The sequence below is a fragment of the Pan troglodytes genome, chromosome 6 (assembly GCF_028858775.2).
Source record: "Pan troglodytes isolate AG18354 chromosome 6, NHGRI_mPanTro3-v2.0_pri, whole genome shotgun sequence".
NCBI lineage: Eukaryota > Metazoa > Chordata > Mammalia > Primates > Hominidae > Pan > Pan troglodytes.
The window spans coordinates 27,470,863-27,491,319 of NC_072404.2; the positions used below are offsets into that span (position 1 = coordinate 27,470,863).

General features: G+C 36.5%; 1 protein-coding gene across 1 annotated transcript in view; it reads left to right on the forward strand.

The window, feature by feature from the left end:
• The window catches only part of DNAH11 (dynein axonemal heavy chain 11), a 363,428-nt gene that overhangs the window by 104,843 nt on the left and 238,128 nt on the right, over positions 1-20,457 (forward strand). The window contains exons 29-30 of the mRNA XM_063815260.1: positions 13,567-13,716; positions 16,531-16,764. Of these exons, the coding sequence (XP_063671330.1) occupies positions 13,567-13,716; positions 16,531-16,764 (384 nt within the window). The remainder of the gene's footprint in view (positions 1-13,566; positions 13,717-16,530; positions 16,765-20,457) is intronic.

The window sequence follows — 20,457 nt, forward strand, 5'->3', positions numbered from 1 at the left end:
AGGAGCTAGGGGCCATTTGAGTCATCTAGAGCCATAGTCGGCTTCTTTCCCTGAAAGAAACGGTTCTGCAAATTCAACATGCATTCTGAATTCTTGCTCACTAACTATGGAATAGTTAATGCTACAGGCTGTTATGCCAGATAGTGTGATCTTGCCACACTCTCTTACCCTCTTTTCAACATTAGAGTCAGTTTCAGACCACCAGACTTAGTCTTTCCGTCCATGCCTTTTGTGCTAACATTCCTGAATGTGCTCCCTGTAGTGTGACCGAGATAACACGGCAACTGCAGCTTGTGGAGCAACAATGCAATTTCCCCATAAAAGGCGCCCTGTGTGGGTAGATAACTCATCTTGACGTCTTGTGAATGACTTGAGTTTTCCAGGCGTCCCTCCTTTACTCACCCAAACTCCATTTAAGAGTGTTGGTCCAAGTGAGAGTTTCTGCAGTTAATTGTGGAATGTGATCAGCTTGAATAGACCAGCCAGGGAGGTCTGATAACCACTACAACCGCCATTCTGTAAGCAGGAACCCCCAGTTTAAGATACAAGAGTTGGAATGATAGAGTGATAAAATTGGTGTGTCTAGAATGCTGTCAGTAATGATCAGCTTAGGAGTAAGTTTGGTTAAGGTCAAGTTTTAAAAAAATCCTTCCCTCAAAATTTAGCCTGACCTCCCAAGGTTATCGATTAACTAAACGACGGTGGATACAGGTGTTGCTTAACTTCAATGGTAAAAGTCTCTGGTAGTTGCTGTAGAAATAAAACTTAAAGGTGTATTTGCAGGATTCATTGACATGGTGCAATAGCTATGGACAACTGGCCTGAAGTCCTTATGGGATTCAGTATTAACATTCTTTGGTATTTTTTTCCCCTTTCAGAAAAACGTTTGTATTTTTTAACTGAACTAGTATAGTTGTTAAAGTCAGACAAAATAATATCAGTTTACCCTTTTGCACCCTTTCAGGTTGTTATATACTACCTTAAAATAACTGACAACTTTGGGCAATCAAGGTGTTTTTAACCACTGATTCCTTATGATGTGAAAGGTCTTTTTGTCTGAGAACAGTTTGCACATTTTCTTTCTCTTGTCTGTGAAACATTTAACTTCTCCATAAAGGTTAGGTTTGGAGAAGCTAATCCACAATAGAGCTATACTAAAGAAAGACTCGCTGTCAACGTGATTGGCTCTACTTGTGCTTCTAATGGGGTAGCTGTGATTCTTATATGGCTACTGAGCACTTGAAATGTGGCAGCTAAGGAACTGACTTTTTATTGTAATGAATTGCAATTGATTTAAATCCAAAAATTGATATTTGATTCAGTAATTGGAAAACATTGCGTGTTTGAAACAACTTGGGTGAGTGAATCTACCTTTGCCCCTGCATATTGTATGAGACGCAAATACAGATGTAACATTTTCAGATGAAAAATCCAAATTGAGCTATGCTGTAAATATAAAATACTTACCTGGTTTCAAAGACTTGCTGCAAATAAAATAATGGAAAAGATCTCACTTTTTATATTACTCACATGTTGAATGATAATATTTTGGGATATACTGGATTAAATATACATTAAAATTAATTTCACCTTTTTAAAATATGACTTAATGTGGCTGCTAGATGGTTGTAGCTGTGGAAATTGAAGCCACAATGCATTCTGTAAAATGACAAGATACATATACTCAGGAATGCTTAATGTTTGCATGAAGAAATGCCCTTCAAGGACATCTGCACCAATCTACACACAAGGAAATCTGCCAACTTGTCTTTGGAGAAATCTCCTAAATTACAGCGATGAGACAGATGGCACTCAACTGATACCTCTAATAGACTGTAAATATTGGCATTCAAAAAGGTGCTTGTGAGAAATGAGCTTTATATTAGGTGATAAAAAGCACCACCGGATCTTAAAGGAGCAAATATCTAGACCCCACATTCCCACAAGCACAGTATGTTTTTATGCAGAGCTTCCATTTGGTTATCTTCCTGATAGAGTAAAAGCGTCTCAGCATATGAATTTTAAGAGGATGGAGCTCAATAATCATTCATAGTATGCCAAAACCTTCACTGACAGGAGGATATTCTTCTTTAGAAAATTAATAGGAAAAAGACTCAATATGTACATGGTAAGTTGAGGGCGTGTAAGAATGAATGAGTTTTAGTTAAAATGAAATCCATAAAAAAATTCTAACTTTCCTAAAGGAAGTAGAAAGCTGGAAAGACAAGACGTATCTAATGTGGAGGAAGTGGTTGCTACTGAGTTTAAGCTGGGGCTGAAGAAGGAATGAGAAAGAAGGAGCAAAAGGACACAGAAAAGGGGTCGTGGTTTTGACCATCTTGCCATTGGCTCTATTTACCTGCAGCTGAGGAGGAAGGAATAGAAGCTGCTCATGAAAGTGTAGTCTGTCACAGAAAGTACAGTGTAAGAGCAACTCTGCTTGGCATGACTTATGAATATGTAATATTTTAAATGGATACCTTAATATAAAGGCAGCCTGATTCACCTAGAGGTTCAGGTATTTAGGTGTATGACAAGAAAATAGAGAATCTACTTTCAAAATAAATGCCATAAATTATATATCCCATGGAGATTATCCTTGATTATCTTCTCAAAATGATGAATATGTGGTTAATCACAAATTGTATAGCAATATGCACAATTTTTTCTTCATTTTGCATATGTGTTGCCACTGCATTGTATTCTATTGTAGCCCCTTTGGAATTCTTTCCATAGCCAATGTATAAGTTGTACAACAACATTAAGGTTATTATAATGTGAGATTAAAGTAAAATATCACTTCAATGTTATGAGATCCAAAAATTAAATATTATAAATATGGGGTCCTGCCAGCGAGGAGTTTCTAGGCCCTTCTGTGGAATCTGAAATTGTTCTGGTCTCAGCCTTGCTTTGATGTCACTTGATGAAGGTTGTTCGGTTCCAGCTTAAACTCAGTGGGTAGAGCTTCCAGCTATAACAGATTAGCTTTTAACAGAGTACTGTTCTTTCTGGAAGCAACTAGAAAAGCTGGATAAAATATTTAACTAAATCTGTTTAAATGCACTGAAGAGCATTTAAAGAGTATTGAAGAATTAGTGTGCCAGGGGCTAAGATAGCAGCAGAAGAAAGCACAAAGAGATTTGCCTAAAGTTTGGTGCTGCTTTTCTCCTCGAGACATTTGATAATTCATAGATGTGGCCAACGGCATGAGAAGCTGATCAGAGCTTTCAAGAGGCTCGTGGAACTTGAAAGAAGGAGAAAAATAAAATAAAACTGGAACTCAGGCCCCATTAAGGAGGGTATATACAGAGAATCAAACAATAATAATAAATGGTTCTAAGGTGGATTGGATAGAAATTTGCCAGGGTAGGGGGAGGAGGAGTCTACTATATCTAAAAATCAGGTATCTAAATCAGATATCTAAAAATTGATATCTACCATATCTAAGAATCAATTCCAGATGGATGTAGATCTAAATGTGAAAGGTGAAACAAACGATATACGACATGTGAGGAGGGATATCTTCATAATCTTGCGCTAAGCAAAATTTTCTCAAATTGGACACAGAAGTCCTAGCTATAAACAAAAAAAATGGATAAATTTGACTATGTTAAAATTTTAAAACTTTAGCTTATCAAAAGATGCTGTTAAGAGAATAACAATGCAAGCTGCAAAGTGGGAAAAGGTGTTTGCAATACAAACAAAAGACTCATATATGGAATATATAAAGAACTCCAACAAAAAAACAAAGGCAGATAATCTAATATAAAAGTGGGCAGAATACTTAGTTCACAAAAAAAAGATGCAATGGCTAGTAAACATAAGAAAGGTTGCTCAATTTCAGAAGTCATCAGGGAAATGTAAACCAAAACCACAACAAGATGAGATAACAGGATGGCCAAGATGAAATAAGAGCAACTGGATTTACCTTCTTGCCTGAAACAATGAAAAATTTCAACAAAATATATGAAAAACAGCAGTTTTCTAGACGCTGGACATCAGGCAGTGGGGATTCATGACAGATGAGGAACAGGGATTCATCACAGGTGAGGAACAAATGGAGTGAGCACTATGATTGTCTCAGTTTTCTGTCCTGAGAGAGTCTCCAGGCCATAGCACATGAAGGGAAACCCAGACAGAGTCCAAAGTGACTATACTTTGCAGAACTGAGTACCACAGAGGAAAGAGTTGTACAAAGAGAACTCCAGAGACTTATGGAGAGTATTAGGCAGAGTGCTGAATAGTGCACTATATGTGAGGAAACTACCCAGGCCTGGGGAAAGAACTATCGGGTGCCCAATGAGCTCCAACAGGGCAAGAAATAATGGCTGTTTCTACCAACTAGACTTGAAGCCCTTATAATTTATAGGTAGAATACTGACAGGGTCTTTCCTGGTAGCGGGAAATAAATAGCCCTAGATTAGACACTGCTCTAGTCCCACCAAACAAGTCTTAAATAGCAATATCCAAAAGGATCAAACTCTTTCCAAGTAATTTATCCCAGGAAAAAAATCTCAAAAGTATGGGAGTGAAAATGTATTCATTTTTAAGCAGGGTAAAGTTCACAATGTCTGGCATTGCATTAAAGTTTACTGAGCATGTGAAGAAATAGGAATATTCAACCCATGAAAAAAGAGACAAATCAAAACTGACCCAGAACTGACACAGATGATAGACTTAGCCAATAAGATATTAAAAGTAATTATATGTGTATTTCATGTGTTCAGAAAGTTAAGTAGAGACCTGGAAAATATCAGAGAGCTTAATATGTGTGCTAGAACTTCCCAAAGTGGGGAACAAGAAGAAACATAGAAAATATTTGAAAAACAACAGCCCAAAGTTCTCCAAATTGATGAAAAGTACAAAAGTGTAAATTCACAGACTTAAGAAATTTAATGAGCCCAAACACAAAAAAAAAAAGGAAAGAAAACTATACCAAATTGCTCAAATTGGTCAAAACAATATAGAAGTCTCAAAATCATCCATAAAGCCATATTTTATACAAATGAACAAACATAAGGATGACAACAGACTTCACACTGGGAACAATGCAAGTAAGCAGACAGTGGAGTAGCAATTTTTTTTTTTTTTTTTTTTTTTTTTTTGAGACAGAGTCTTACTCTGTTGCCCAGGCTGGAGTGTAGTGGCCTGATCTCGGCTCACTGCAAGCTCCGCCTCCCAGGTTCACGCCATTCTCCTGCCTCAGCCTCCCGAGTAGCTAGGACTACAGGCACCTGCCACCACACCTGGCTAATTTTTTTTGTATTTTTAGTAGAGACGGGGTTTCACCTTGTTAGCCAGGATGGTCTTGATCTCCTGACCTTGTGATCTGCCTGCCTCAGCCTCCCAGAGTGCTGGGATTACAGGCATTAGCCACTGCACCTGGCCTACAGTGGAGTAGCAGTTTCAATGTACTGAAAGAAAAAAAAACACCTGTAACCGTAAAATTTTATACCCAGTAAAAATACCTTTTTAAAAAAGGATAGCAAAATAAAGATGTTTTAACACATTCAAAAACTCTAAGATTTCATCACCACCAGACTGGCACTACAAGAAATGTTAGAGAAAGTTCTTCAAGCAAAAGGAAGATGACACTAGATGGAAATTTGGATCTATACCAAAAAATTATGAACACTGAAATGTCAACTGTATGGAAGTAGAAAAAATTGGAGCATTAGCCAATCATTAGAAGATGGAGTGGTACCAAAAACATAGAAACATTGAAATAATATATATGTAAGTTTAAATACTGGCTCTGTTGATTATAATAACTGGCTTTGTTATTGCTTAACCTTTCTGAACCTCAATATCCTTATATACCAAATGCGGAAAGCAGTAGGTATTGTCTGTTTGGCTTCTAAGTAACAGGCAAAACAAAGTGCATAAAGAACCAATAAAAGTACGTAACATACAATAATGTAAAATTGGCCACAAATTCCTTCCCTTCCTGTATCCATGCCCTTTCAATGTGATGTGGCCGTATTGATCAAGGCTAGATACTAGTTCTCCATTTGGGTTGCCATATGACTTGTTTTGGCCACTGTGACATTAGCAAAAGCTTGAAAATTTTTTGTATACCATCACTTGCCCTTTTGCTGCTCTTTGGAAACCTGTAACCATCCCATCACGAATGAGTCAACCCTAGCCTGGTGAATAATGAGATGAACATGCCTATACCAAAGCTATCAGCTGAGCAACCATCACACACATGAGAGAAGCCACCGATCACCAGCAGGCTACAAATGTGTGGGAGAGCCCAGCTGGACTAGCTGAGGCAACCCAAAACCAACACACACAGTTGTGGCTGATGAAGAAGCCAGTAAATCTTGGCATGTTTTGTTATACTGCAAAGTTAATTAATATATGTTAGTTATGTATTTACATATTTATATATGTGTATGTGGATATACATTCATCAGTATCAAGGACTTTATGTGCTACTGATTTAAAATAAAATATTTTACTTGAAATTTAAAAACAAAACAAAGAATTGATTAAAACAAGTACTAATCCAAGTTTTTGTTTTCTTTATTTCTTTAATTTTTTTCCCTTCTTGAATACCTTGATATGATTGTTTTGACTTCAGTGAGTTTGGGAAGATTGGTGAAAACATCATAAGTTAATGTGTTTCTCTTTACTTAAAATACTCTGCCCAGTAAAGTATTCATTTTCCCTTCTCTTTTTAATTTGTGTAGATATTTCCTAAATTGTTGATATGATTTTGGATTCAAAAAACACGTATACTTGCTCATACAATGAGATATCAAGATCAAACCAAAGGCTTTGTTATTGCTTAACCTTTCTGAACCTCAATATCCTTATATACCAAATGCGGAAAGCAGTAGGTATTGTCTGTTTGGCTTAAACACCAAAGGCTAAAATTAAAATTCACTAAACAATGGAAAGGATGTGGAGTAATGGGAATGTTCATATCTAGCCACCAGTATTATAAGTTAGTACAACTACTTAGGAAAACTGTTTAACAGCATTTTCTAAATAGGAATATATCATACATTTTTATCTAGCAGTTCACCTTTTCAGTGTACACTCAGCAGAAATACATAGATGGACCAAAAGAAGTATACAAGAATTTTCATAGCCACTTTATTTATAATAGTCCAAAATGGGAAACAATTTAAATGTCCCTTAACAGTGGAATGGCTAAATATATTTATATATTGTATTGTCTTTATACAATGGAATACCACATAGCAATAAAAATGAAGAAAACCTAGTGGTATACCAAATAACATGAATAAATTCAAGTGACATAATATCGAACTATAGGAGGCAGATGCAGAAGAGTGCGTACTATGTGAATTCACTTCTATAAAGATAATGCCCCTTTTTAGAGAAATAGTAACTGGCATGCACCATGAGGAGTCTTACGGGTGCTGGTATCCTACTTTTTTTTTTTTTTTTTTCTGGAGATGGAGTCTCACTCTGTCACCCAGGCTGGAGTGCTGGAGTGCAATAGTGCAATCTCAACTCACTGCAACCTCCACCTCCTGGGTTCAAGCAATTCTTATGCCTCAGCCACCTGAGTAGCTGGGATTATAGGTGTGCACCACCGTGGCCAGCTAATTTTTGTATTTTTAGTAGAGATGGGGTTTTGCCATGTTGGCCAGGCTGGTCTCAAACTTCTGGCCTCAGGTGATCTGCCTGCATTGCCTCTCAAAGTGCTGGGATTACACACGTGAGCCCCCATGCCCAGCGACTATTCTATTCCTTAATATTGTGGTAAGCACAAGAGCTGTGCTTACTTTGTTAAAATTTATTAAGTTGTACACACATGATTTTTTCCCATTTTTCTGCATATATGTATTCCAATTTCCAAAAGTTTATTTTAAAAAAACCCAGCATTTGTGTTGTGAACACATTTACATAAAATTATACAATTTATGCCTGTAAACATTTTATGAAAGAAACACCAAATCAACCTTATATGCACTGATATATGGATATGTTTAAGTTACAGTAATAAGTGAGAAATCAAATTACAAAATATTATACTGTGATTTTATTTTTGGTAAAAGCAAATCTGGATTATGTAAGTAATTGCATGTTCATTATTGAAAGTTTGACAAATATAGAAATACATTAAAAAGTTGAGATTAATATACTCATTGCTATTTTTGAGTTATTATAGTTTTTTAAATGTGTCTGTGTTTGTGAGTTATAACATATATACTTAATCAAAATTGTAATATTCCTCTACAATTTGATGTTTCATAGCTGTAAGAGGTTTCATTTTATGAATATGCCATACTGATTTATCTAGCTTCTAGAAGGCCTTTTTTTTTTTTTTTTTTTTTTCCAATTTAGGTTCTTAACCATATTGCATGCCTATTTCCCTGTACTATCACCAAAACTGTTATTTAATTTTATTATTTTATTATTATTTTTTTCTTTGGAGATGGAGTTTCGTTCTTGTCGCCCAGGCTGGAGTGCAGTGGCGCAATCTCAGCTCACTGCAACCTCTGCCTCCCGGGTTCAAGCGATTCTCCTGCCTCAGCCTCCAGAGTAGCGGGGATTACAGGCGCATGCTACCACACCCAGCAAATTTTTGTATTTTTAGTAGAGTTGGCATTTCACCATATTGGCCAGGCTGGTCTCAAACTCCTGACCTCAGGTGATCCACTTGCCTCTGCCTCCCAAAGTGCTGGGATTATAGGCGTGAGCCACCATGCCCGGCCCAAAACTGTTATTTAAAAAAAAAAAACACACACATGCAACTATTTACTATTTTGACACATTGACTTAAGTTTTTACACATGTAAAAATCATGGACTCACTTTTATCTCATTCTAGAGAATATCATCCACAAAAGACCAGGACTGCCCATATTTTGGTCATGATTTATATTCTTACGAATATTATTATGAATATTGTCATTATGAATAAATTAGTTAATGAAAACATATGAATGAGTCCTGAGGTGCTCACCAGGCAGGAGTGGCACTAGGGTTTGTGTATATTTTATCCCATTAATAAGCGGCAGCAGCATCTTTAGGTAGATAGGGCAAATACGAACTTAGATATAGGCAGAAAGCAAGCGGTATGGTTTGAGAATATAATTGTAAGCTGTAGTAATTTCATCTTTCTTTCTTTCTTTTTTTTTTTTTTTGAGACAGAGTCTTGCTCTGTCGCCCAGGCTGGAGTGCAGTGGAGTGATCTCAGCTCACTGCAACCTCCGCCCCTCCAGGTTTAAGCAATTCTCTGCCTCAGCCTCCGGAGTAGCTGGAATTATAGGCGCGTGCCACTTTTCCCTTTGTTTTCCAAGTGAACAGTAGCTGTGAGTCATGACGGTAGATCAACTGATCACTGTATGCATTTTAAATTATAAAATTAGCTAGTGATTAGGTATTTTCAGTTTACTTACAATTAGATAAATGTAAGTTCTTTTATTTCATAAGAGGTTCTCCCTGTGCAGAGTTCTGATATTTATGAATTTCAGTTACTAAGGTTTGGTTAAATAATGCCAGTGCCCTGGCAACACGGTTCAAATTTCAGCTACTATGGTAAATTAACTCTGAGTGATTTCATAAAGCACATAGTTGATTACTAACTCTCCAGCCCACAAAAATCACTGCCTAAGTAACAGATGTGCATCATGATCTGTGACAGTCATGTCACATCTTTCTAATTCTGTCAGTGATTAGCCACTGTGCTGCTTTTACTCACTTCACACACAGACAGCTAAGCTTGTAGTTCTATGATGAACCTACATGACATTTTTCATTAGTTAATGGACAGAAGGAAATAGTAACAAAGTTGGAAGTGTAGCAAAGAAATGAAAATTGATAATGCTAGAAGCAAAAATGGAATCAGACATAGATGGGAGTCACAGAAGAGAGAGCTGACGGACAGTGATGACCAGACAACACCACAGAGAGTGATACGCAGCCAGGGGAACTTAGTGAAGATACACTTGGGAACATAAACGACAACAGTGGTTTTGACAAAAAGAATGAAGATGTACCAGAGGAAGTGATGCCAGGAAAAACAAACATATTAAATAAAACAAACCTCCCAAACAACAAAAACTGACTTCACATTGAAGAGACTTACAAGAAATTTCATGACATTGAATGCTTGAAAGGTAAAATGTTGATGGCCGGATATAAATTCAAAGGGAGTATGAGTTTGTCAAGGCAGAGAAAAGATGCTTGTTCTGTACCTTAAGTAGTAAGAGGAGAAGGAGGCAAGTGCTATTCAAATAACTCAAGTTTTCTGCAACGAAACTGTTTAGTGTTTTAAAATGCAGTCGACAAAATATTAGTTTATGGATTTTTTTGATCTCCCTGTATGTTTATAACCAACAGTGAGAAGCTTTAATGTTTTGACACAAATTTGTAAAGATCATTGACCCATCATAGGTTTCTCCCATTGATCATTCAGATTGCATAATGTGATTTCAGCTGGTGTGGTCATTTTTATGATTTTGTGCTATTCTGCAAAGTCAGGATTACCTGTATTCAATTTTTGCACTAATCTTTTAGAAACCTACTCAAAATACATGGTGAGTTATTGGTTCTTTTTAAAAAATGATTTGAGGTGCTCATATCCTTTCTCTATCAAAAGAGGGGCCTGCGAAGTATTAGTTTTTTAATATTTATTTATTTATGTATGTATTTGAGATGGAGTTTTGCTGTTGTTGCCCAGGCTGGAGTGCAGTGGTGCCTTCTCGGCTCACTGCAACCTCTGCCTCCCAGGTTCAAGTGATTCTCCTGCCTCAGCCTCCCAAGTAGCTGGTATTACAGGCATGTGCCACCTTGCCCAGCTAATTTTGTATTTGTAGTAGGAACAGGGTTTCACCATGTTGGTCAGGCTGGTTTCGAACTCCTGACCTCAGGTGATCCACCCGCCTTGACCTCCCAAAGTGCTGGGATTACAGGTATGAGCCACTGCACCCAGCCTAATCTATTCTTTTTAGTTGTAAAATGAAAGGCCTTTCCGAACAGCTCACTGGGAAGAAGGAATTTTAATTTTGGGTTAACAAATACGAAGCGATCTCATTAAAAATAGAACAAATCTGAGGGCAACAGGGGCCACACGAGTTAAAAAAATAGTCTTGTTCCCTCAGAAAGTTTAAATAGAAGACAGTATGAAAACATCTAACTTCAACTATGCCATGTATAAGAAATAGGAGAACTCTGCCTAAGATTTGTGTTTCCTGGTCATTGAGTTACTACAGAGCCAGACGTTCTTGAAATTATTTTCTCACCCAAGCAGTAATGTGTGAGGGTGTCTGATGGCTGAAGGCTCATTTATCCAAAGGCTTTTCATTTGAGTATTATCTAGGCCCATTACACAGTAGAAGCCATTCAACATCTGTGTACTTCCTGGCCACTTCAGCTGGGAGAGTGAATTATGAGATTAGTGGAGACTTTCTCTATATTAATATCCTCTGGGTAATGTACAGGGATGGAGGAGAATAGAACCCAAGCTGTGATCAGGCAGCTACCGCTCTATCTGTGTTTAAAGTAAGCGAGAGTCTCAAAAACTCATCTATTTTAAACTCGGAGGACTTCTTGCTGTGATTTTCTTTGATACTAAAACTGCATGTACAGCAAAAATGAGAAGGCTGAAAGCTTTAAAGATTAAATCACCCTAAAGAAGTTCCTTACCAATATTGGTGTTGGTCTTGTCATGCAGAAAATTGAGGCAGGTTGCTATTGTTTCTAGAAGTTGCTGTGGTATACTTCTCATGTCCGGTTAAACTGCATTTCAAGAAAAGTTTGTTACAGCAGTGGCGCCTGTGTGCTTGGAGATGTTTTGTATTGCTTCACCCTATCTTCTGGTTATCAGCAGCTCATATTTATTTTTTTCTGTTGAGGTAAAATTTAACATTAAATTAACTGTTTTAAGTATGCAATTCAATAGCATTTTGTACATTCACAACCACCTTTTATCTAATTCCAAAACATTTTCATCAAGCTATCCATTAAGCAGTACCTTCTCATACCCCTCCCTCCAGCCCCTAGCAGCCACCAATCTGCTGTCTGTATCTATGGATTTATCTCTTGTGGATATTTCATATAAATGGGATAATACAAGATACGATGTGTGGTATATTGTGACTAGTTTCTTTCATTTAGCTTATATTTTCAAGATTCATCCAAGTTGTAGCATGTATCAGTAATATTCCTTTTAATGACTGAACAATATTCCGTTGTATGGATATACCACAGTTTGTTTATCCATTCATCATTTGATGGACATTTAGGTTGTTTCCACCTTTTGGCTATTGTGAATAATGCTTCGATGAACAGAGATGTACAAATACCTGTTTGAGTTCCTATTTTCAACTCTGTAGGTATATACCTAGGAGAGGAGTTGCTGGATCATTGCTAATTCTATGTTTAAGTTTTTGAGGAACCACAAAACTGTTTTATTTGCACCATGAATAACAGCTTTTATTTGCACCATGAATAACAAGGGAACATGTATTCCCATTTCTGATACTTCTTCTGGGCCGCCCCTGCCCTTTACTCAGTCTACCTCAAGAGAGATGATAGAGTAACTTCCCTGATTAATAAAGTCTGTTCTCTTTTTGTCTCCTTGGGTGTGAATTTACCTACACAACACATGTCATTCTCTCCTTTCCTCCACGAGAAAAACACAGGGCAGTGCTCCCCAGAGGAGGATTGTTCTGGTCTGTGCTAACATAACAAGATGAATAAGTGTTGTTCATTCTGGGGTTGCGGTTGGAGGCCAGTTAGATTTTGTTCTTCAAACTGACTTCTGCAAAATAAATGCTAATGTTTTGTCTTTGTTCTGATCTTTGTTGTTGTTGGTTTTTTTTTTCCCCCCAAATTGTCTGGAGCCCGCATAGAGTTCAATGTGCTATTTACTGGTTTTGTATTGGAGAATGCAAAACTTAGGATGTAAGAGGTTATGACACCAGAAGAACTTGATCTTTATAGATGTGGCCTGGAATTATAGATTCGTTGTCTAACTGTCCACTTACTTTTAGTTATGTCAACTTGGAGAATTTACCTAATATTTTAGTTTTAATTTCCTCATCAATGAAAAGGGAGAAATCCTACTCATCTTTCTTATGTACCAAGGATACTGTGGGGCTCACCAAAGTATCAAGGCAAGTGCGTGTTTACAGATAATCTCCCCCAAAAGTAAAATTCTTTCTAATTGACATTTTTCATTTCAGACATTTTAATAGCTTTTTCATAGTGTACACTAATGCTAGGAATTTGAATTTTTAAAACTTTACTACAGAAGCCCCAGTAGGATGCCTGTCTACAGGAATATGGTACAGATAGAGAAGTCAGTAAGCATCCAGTCATCAAGTAGAAAATAGGTCACTTTTCATGGTAAGCATTCATCAGCCAGTATGTGAGGATTTGACCGGAGTGACTAGCCACTTCTCCACCAAGATCCTTTCAAGCTCTGATATTTTAGAAGTGACTTTTATTTTGAGGGAAAACATTTTGAGACAACTCTAACTCCATAAAGTTTCATGACTTCATATGGCATCATCTCTAGATTATCAGAATATACCTACAGTAAGAAATGTTCTTATCTTTTCTAATATTCTCATTTTAGGTAACATGTCACCTTGCCAAACTTTTCGACAGCATTGCAGATCTGCAGTTTGAAGACAATCAGGATGTTTGTGCACACAGGGCAGTTGGAATGTACAGCAAAGAAAAGGAGTATGTCCCATTCCAAGCCGAGTGTGAATGTGTGGGCCATGTAAGATTTGATTATGAGGTTTTCTATGCTAGGGGAGTATTTTCAGCATACTCTTAGAAGGTTGAGTTGAACAAGAAAAAAATTCAACCCAGGTCAAATCAGGCTCTGCTTAGTTTTGTGCTCGGAGGTTCCTTTTTATCTGTATCCACTGTGACAGAGGGCTCTTCTGCCATGCGTCCCAGTTTCTACTCATGTGGCTTTGGCACCCAGCAGGGTCTCAGAGACGCTAGGAATTGAGCTAGACAGAAGCAACTGTCACAGATTGAATGAGTGACCCCAGAATTAGTAGCAAATGCAACTCAGTGACTGAGTCTGCTACAAAGCATATTCTGTTTTCACCACTGCTCGGAGAACAGAGAAGGGTTATAGTGAAGCAGCACCTTGCAATAAAGCTTGTTTTAAAGAGGCTTTGTGGTTCAGTAGTCCACTGTGAATGTTATAAATGGCTCCTCATAAATAAAGTTGATCGAGTCTAGCAAGCTGATGTCCTGTACTCTAATTACCATGTGCACAGAGTTAAGTTAGCATATTCTCTCCTCTCACAGCCAAATACCTCAAAAATATTCTTAACAGTTATCCGCAAGAATGGCTCATTATGATTTATGAAAGCGTTTCTGGTGTGTTCAGATGATTTAGGGGAATTGCATCTTTTTATGATGAAGCTTGCGTAGCTTGGGTTAATCCACAGAGTAACTGATGGAATAGTGTCTAGTGGAGAACCATTTGGGTTGGGGCAGGGGTTCCTGAAAGTATTTGCAGAAATGTGAGTGGCAACCTTATTTCACAAGGGTTTTCTTTACTCCTTTCTGTTGCTTTTTAATATTGTACCAGAAAAATCCTGCCAAATGAAGGAGAAGCAGATGGTGGAATACTTTGATTAAAATATATTTTTTGATCTCTTGGGCTTTTTAGGATGATATTATAATGATTAGAAAAAGTTGCCATAAACTCTCTTGACAAAAGTGTGTTGCTGTCTGCTCCCTCCCAGCAAACTGCTCACCGACTGGCATGATGCCCGGAGGGGGATAGTCCAATTGATGGATGTGGTTGTCACTAGCAGGAACCCTTGATATTGAAAGTTTTTATAGTGCTCTAATTTATTCTGTATAAGCAACTTATGCTAGAAACTTGTAAACATATACAAATTCACCCTCTAATTGCCTTTGTTTTATAAAAAGATGCTTTTAATTTGGTGCTTTTTTGTATTTCTGCCTCTTTTAATTGGCTCACCCCAATTTAGTCCATTAGTATATTCTTCAGCAAGTGTTGAATACCTACTATGCATCGGATGCTAGGTCAGGCTTTGGGGAGTTCCGAAATGGCCCTTGTCTTCGAGGAGCTCTTAGGCCCATTGAGAAAATGGATATGCACATAATAATGGAGGTAGCAATTGTTGTTATAGGGGGTTGGTTGAGAAGTGCCAAAAAGGGAAGGATCCAGCAAGCACCTCATCAGAGCTTAGTTCTCAAAGCATACTGAGTTAGGTTGCCATTGTTGGCACAGTCATCTGTACGTGAGCTGACATATTGACATATATGTGTGTTTGGTCTTCCCAAATGGACTGCAAAGTTCTTGAGAACAGGTGGCCATGTGGAGGATATGGATCCCAGGGTATCCAGGAGACATACAATAATGACTGAATTAATGAGGGAACTTGTTGCTTGATGACCTTAAAAGTTACCCTTAGTTATTAAGGCAGAGATACCAGACCCCATTGGTTAGATCAGAACAACCTGACATAATTCGGTTAATCTGAACTCATGCATGTTAACAAAGCACAGTTGTGAAGCCAGAGGGAAGGCCCTTAAGAAGAGATACTGAGGCCATTTCCAGAGCAGTGTTTCCTGTTTCTTTCAAGAGAGGAGGTTGTCAGCTCATTAACCACTTATCACTCCATTCCAATTCTTCAGAGGTTCTAGGAATGCTGCTGCTCTCTTCACAGGGGTGAGGGAAGAAGTCAGTTGTATCATCTTCAGACTCTCATGTGATTCTTGGTATTTATTTATTATAGTCACTTTTTATTGCTATGGTCAATTATTTGCAAATAATATATGTATCACTTTAATTATATGATATCCCAAGGAAATAAATACCTGGATTAATATAACAAAATACATTTGAACAGGATGGAAACTGGGCTAAGTTGTATTTGTGGGCGCAAACTAAGCTTCAATTTAAAAAAAAAAAAGATTAATTTTTACAAGTCAGTAGTTGTCCTATCTCTAATACTCTCCTGTGGTCTAATTTCTGACAAGTGTGAAGATTAGAGCCAGTAGGGAATATAATTAATGTACTTGCTGAAAACATTTTATCTTAAAACTGTGAAATATGAAGATTTTAGAGAAGAATTTTCAGTAGATTTAAAAATTAATAGAAAAAAATTTAACTGAATTTTTATTATTAAAGCTCTAGAATATGACTCATACCTCTATAGGTGTCTGTGATGTTTGGCTTCTGAAAACACTGTGTGTTACCAGAGGGGAATCTTGGTCTAGAACCTCCTTGCCTTCAAAGCTGAGAAATGAATAGTGAAGAACCCCTTTTCTGTTTAGGCTGTGGAAAGTTGTTAGCCAGCTGGTGGGTAAAGTCAGATGAGCATTATTCCTGGGAGAAGGCAGGTTCCTGTAGGAGAAAGATTTCACCAATCAGTTGTTCACTTTCCCCTTTGAGTTATGCCTCTTGCAGTTTTCTACCTGGGTTTAAAATGAATCCACCTGGGGCATTACCCTCTGCGTGGCCTTAGAGCCAGTAGGAGGATGAAATTATCCTCCCATAGTTAAGCCTGTGTTATAACATTTCAACTTGCTTCCAAAGGTGGAAACATGGCTTCTGCAACTTGAACAGACTATGCAAGAAACGGTGCGTCATTCTATCACAGAAGCCATAGTGGCCTACGAGGAAAAACCTAGGGAACTGTGGATTTTTGATTTCCCAGCTCAAGTTGCACTAACCAGCTCACAAATATGGTGGACCACAGATGTAGGAATAGCCTTCAGTAGACTGGAAGAAGGCTACGAAACAGCCCTGAAAGATTTCCATAAAAAACAGGTATTATATAGATTTGTGATTTTGAGACATAAAGGAACTTCAAGATGTAAGCTTGCTTCATTCATTCTTTTACTCATTCATCTGTGTGCAAAATACTATGCTGGGAAGATTTTAGCAATCAGTTGTTAAATCATTTTTTACCTTTGTGGTACCCTTCTAAATTTCTATATTGGTTTTTAAAAAGTACATCATGTCTATTGTCTTCTAAGGCTCTAGGATAGCACTCATACTAGATACTGTACATGCTTATTTTCTTCTGTGTAAGACTCTCCAACTAGGCAGATCATGTATTTATTAGAAAATATGTGCATGATTTGCATTATTCAAAATGGTGGAGGTTGGCTCGGCAAGAGCAAATATTTTCATGGGCTTTGGTTTTCTGTTAATTATAAATTACAGATGAGAACTTTGAAAAATAATCTATTTTGAATTCTATTTTATTGATCCCAGTTATCCTGTGACCTTTCCTTAAGTCTTTCATCTTAATATGTGCTGTGAGCTATATAACAGTTCAGAGATGTAGTCTTTCTTTGGTCTTATAGAATCAGAGTATATTAGGCTTGAAAAGGAGTTTAAGTATTAGTTTGTCTACTCTTCTGGTTTTCAGTGGATAAAATCTGAATCCATAAATATGAAGTGGCTTTCCCAATGTTGCACAGTTTATAAGTGAACCTGGTAGGATTGTACCCTCTTCCTGGTACTGAGTTAGAATGCTTCCCAATGCTCCTCATCAACCCCTTTTCTGCTTTAGCAGTACTTTTACTTCAATAACTTGAGAATCAAATAGATTTAGATAGTGAGTGATCCTTGTATTGTTAACACATTTGAAGATTCAAGTGTGGATTATTCCCTTTAATTTTACTCTTTCAATCTTGCATAGTGACCACCCAACTTATTTATATTACTAAAGAAGTTTTTGTACCACTTACTTTTGGGGAAAAAGAAATTCTTGATTTTACACTCTTAGGAAGATAAGGTAATTGTTTCTATTTAATAGGCTTGAAGTTACAGGATTCAATTGAAAGAAGTGGCTGGTTTCTTCCTACGGTGCCATCTTTGCAATTCTAGTAACTACCACTTGGATGCTGAAGCTGAGTAGTTAAATTTTTTTTCATGGACATAAATAACTGAGATAATTAATTAAATGCAATTCTGCTATGCCTTTCTTATAAAATAGCCTCTGGTTAGTTAATTTATTGATATTTATGCTTTTATTATGACCATTTTCATTATGCATATAAGTAAGGACATTTAAAAATACTTGGTTAAAATAATATCCTCTTTTAAATTTCAGCTATCCTCAATCACTACTCAAACTTAAATCTTTCTACAAGCATATTCCTACTTATTTTACTCTATTTTTTTTCTAACTCTTATCTCCAACTTGTCTTTTTTTTGTTTCTAGACTGTTTTATTGCTTATAAGGTTAAATGATGTTTTATGGCTATTTATTATTTATATCAGCTTTTTTTATTTCTTTGTTATTTTTTGCTGTTAAAGATGATAAAGAAAATACAGTCACAGAAAATGAAAAGGGACATAACATTTAAACAACACCCATAAATTCATTTTCAGGAGAAAAATTATTAACATTTTGGCATGCAAACATCAAAAGTTTTTTCTCTATTTACTATCTTTGTCTTTATGAATGTATAGACATGCCTGTTTATAGGTATAAACATGTATAAATCTGTAGCTATTTATATATAAGTGTAATTATTTATGTAGCTATGTATCTGTGTCTATACATACACATTTTAAAAAATTCTTTTACATTCCATACATTTATTTGATTACTTTATATTTTCACTCAATATATTATCTACATATTTTCTTGTCATAAATATACATCAGATCCACACTAAAAGTGACTGAATATTATTTCTTTATATGGATATACCAGAATTTATTTTCTTACTTCTCCTTTGTTTCGGTTTACTCTGGTTGTCTAACTTCTTATCAGGCACTGCTCTAGGTTCTGTGATTCTAGCAGCGATGTTCCTCCACTCAGGCACTTACATTCTAGTTAATCATTAATAGATCTTAACGTCTCTCCTCAAGAATCTTAGGATCATTTATTCTGTTCTCCACTCCCCATCTTACATGTAGTCATTTAAACCTTATTTTTAAAAAATTATCCGTTAATTATGGTGGGAGTGGTATTATTATTTCAGATCTTAATTAGATTTACCAACATATTTACCAATGACTTTGCTCATTTTTTATTTATTTTTCACCTGATTCCTTATTTGTGAATTAAATTCCCTTCTTTCTATAGAATATATTTTAGGAGTTTGTGCAGTGGTGAATTGTTACAGGAAAATTTCTGGTCCCTTGTCTTTATTTTGACTTCCTTTTTGATAATCTAGCTGGGTATAGAATTCTAAGTTGACAGTTTTTTTAATATCTGAAAAATACTTTTCCATTTATCTTATGGCTTTTATTATTGTTATTGTAAAATCTTATGTCATTCAAATTATTTTTCCATTATAAGCTATCTGTCTTGTTTTGGGATAGTTTTGAGATTTCTTTCTTTTTGTGGTTCTGATAAAACTTTTTTCCTTGTAGCATATGATTAAGAAGAAAGAGGAATCCAGGGCCAGATTAAGTAGACTCAAATCTCAGCTTCTACTATTCATTAGCTATGTGACTATGGACAAGCTATTTAGCTACTCTATGCCTTAGTTTTATCATCTGCAAAACACGGACAATGACAGTACTTGCATCGTAGGATCATTAGAAGGATTACTTAGTTAGTATATGGAAAATACTATTTTTTTTTTTAAGATGGAGTTTCGCTCCTGTCGTCCAGTCTGAAGTGCAGTGGCACAATCTCGGCTCACTGCAACCTCTACCTTCCAGGTCAAGCAGTTCTCCTGCCACAGCCTCCTGAGTAGCTGGGATTACAGGCACCCTCCATTATGCCCAGCTAATTTTTGTGTTTTTAGTAGAGACAGGGTTTCACCATGTTGGCCAGGCTGGTCTCGAACTCCTGACCTCAGTTGATCCACCTGCCTTGACCTCCCAAAGTGCTGGGATTATAGACATGAGCCACTGTGCCTGGCCAAATACTATTTTTAAATAGTGTTTTAGTTTATGTGCTATATAAGGGCTGGCTATTGCTGCTGCTGTTAGTGCTATGACAATAATGATGATGGTGTCCAGTGTGGTACACAACTTATTTAATACATTTTCCTCAGTAATTTATAAGAAAAATTTTCAAACATGCAGAAAAGCTGAAAGAATTTTGTAACATGTGTGCCTACCACTTAGATTCTACAATTAATATCTTGTTTTATTTTCTTTATAACATGTCATTTATCAAACCCTATAACCATCCATCAATTCATTTTGTATCTATGAATCATTTCAAAGGAAGTTGCAGATACCGTAATCTTTACCCCTAAATATTCCATTATTTAAAATTCTAAATTTTAATTGAAAGGTAAACACTGTATATTTATGTGTACACATGATGCTTTGATATCTGTATGTATCATGGAATGGCTAAATCAGGGTATTTAACATATGCGTTACCTCACTTTTTTTTGTGGTAAGAATGTTTAAAAGGTACTTTCTTAGCACTTTTCAAAAATATTTTATTTTGTTATTAACTGAGGTCACCATGATGTACAATAGACCTCTTGAACTTACTCCTCCCAACTGAAATTTTGTGTCCTTTGACTAATAGCT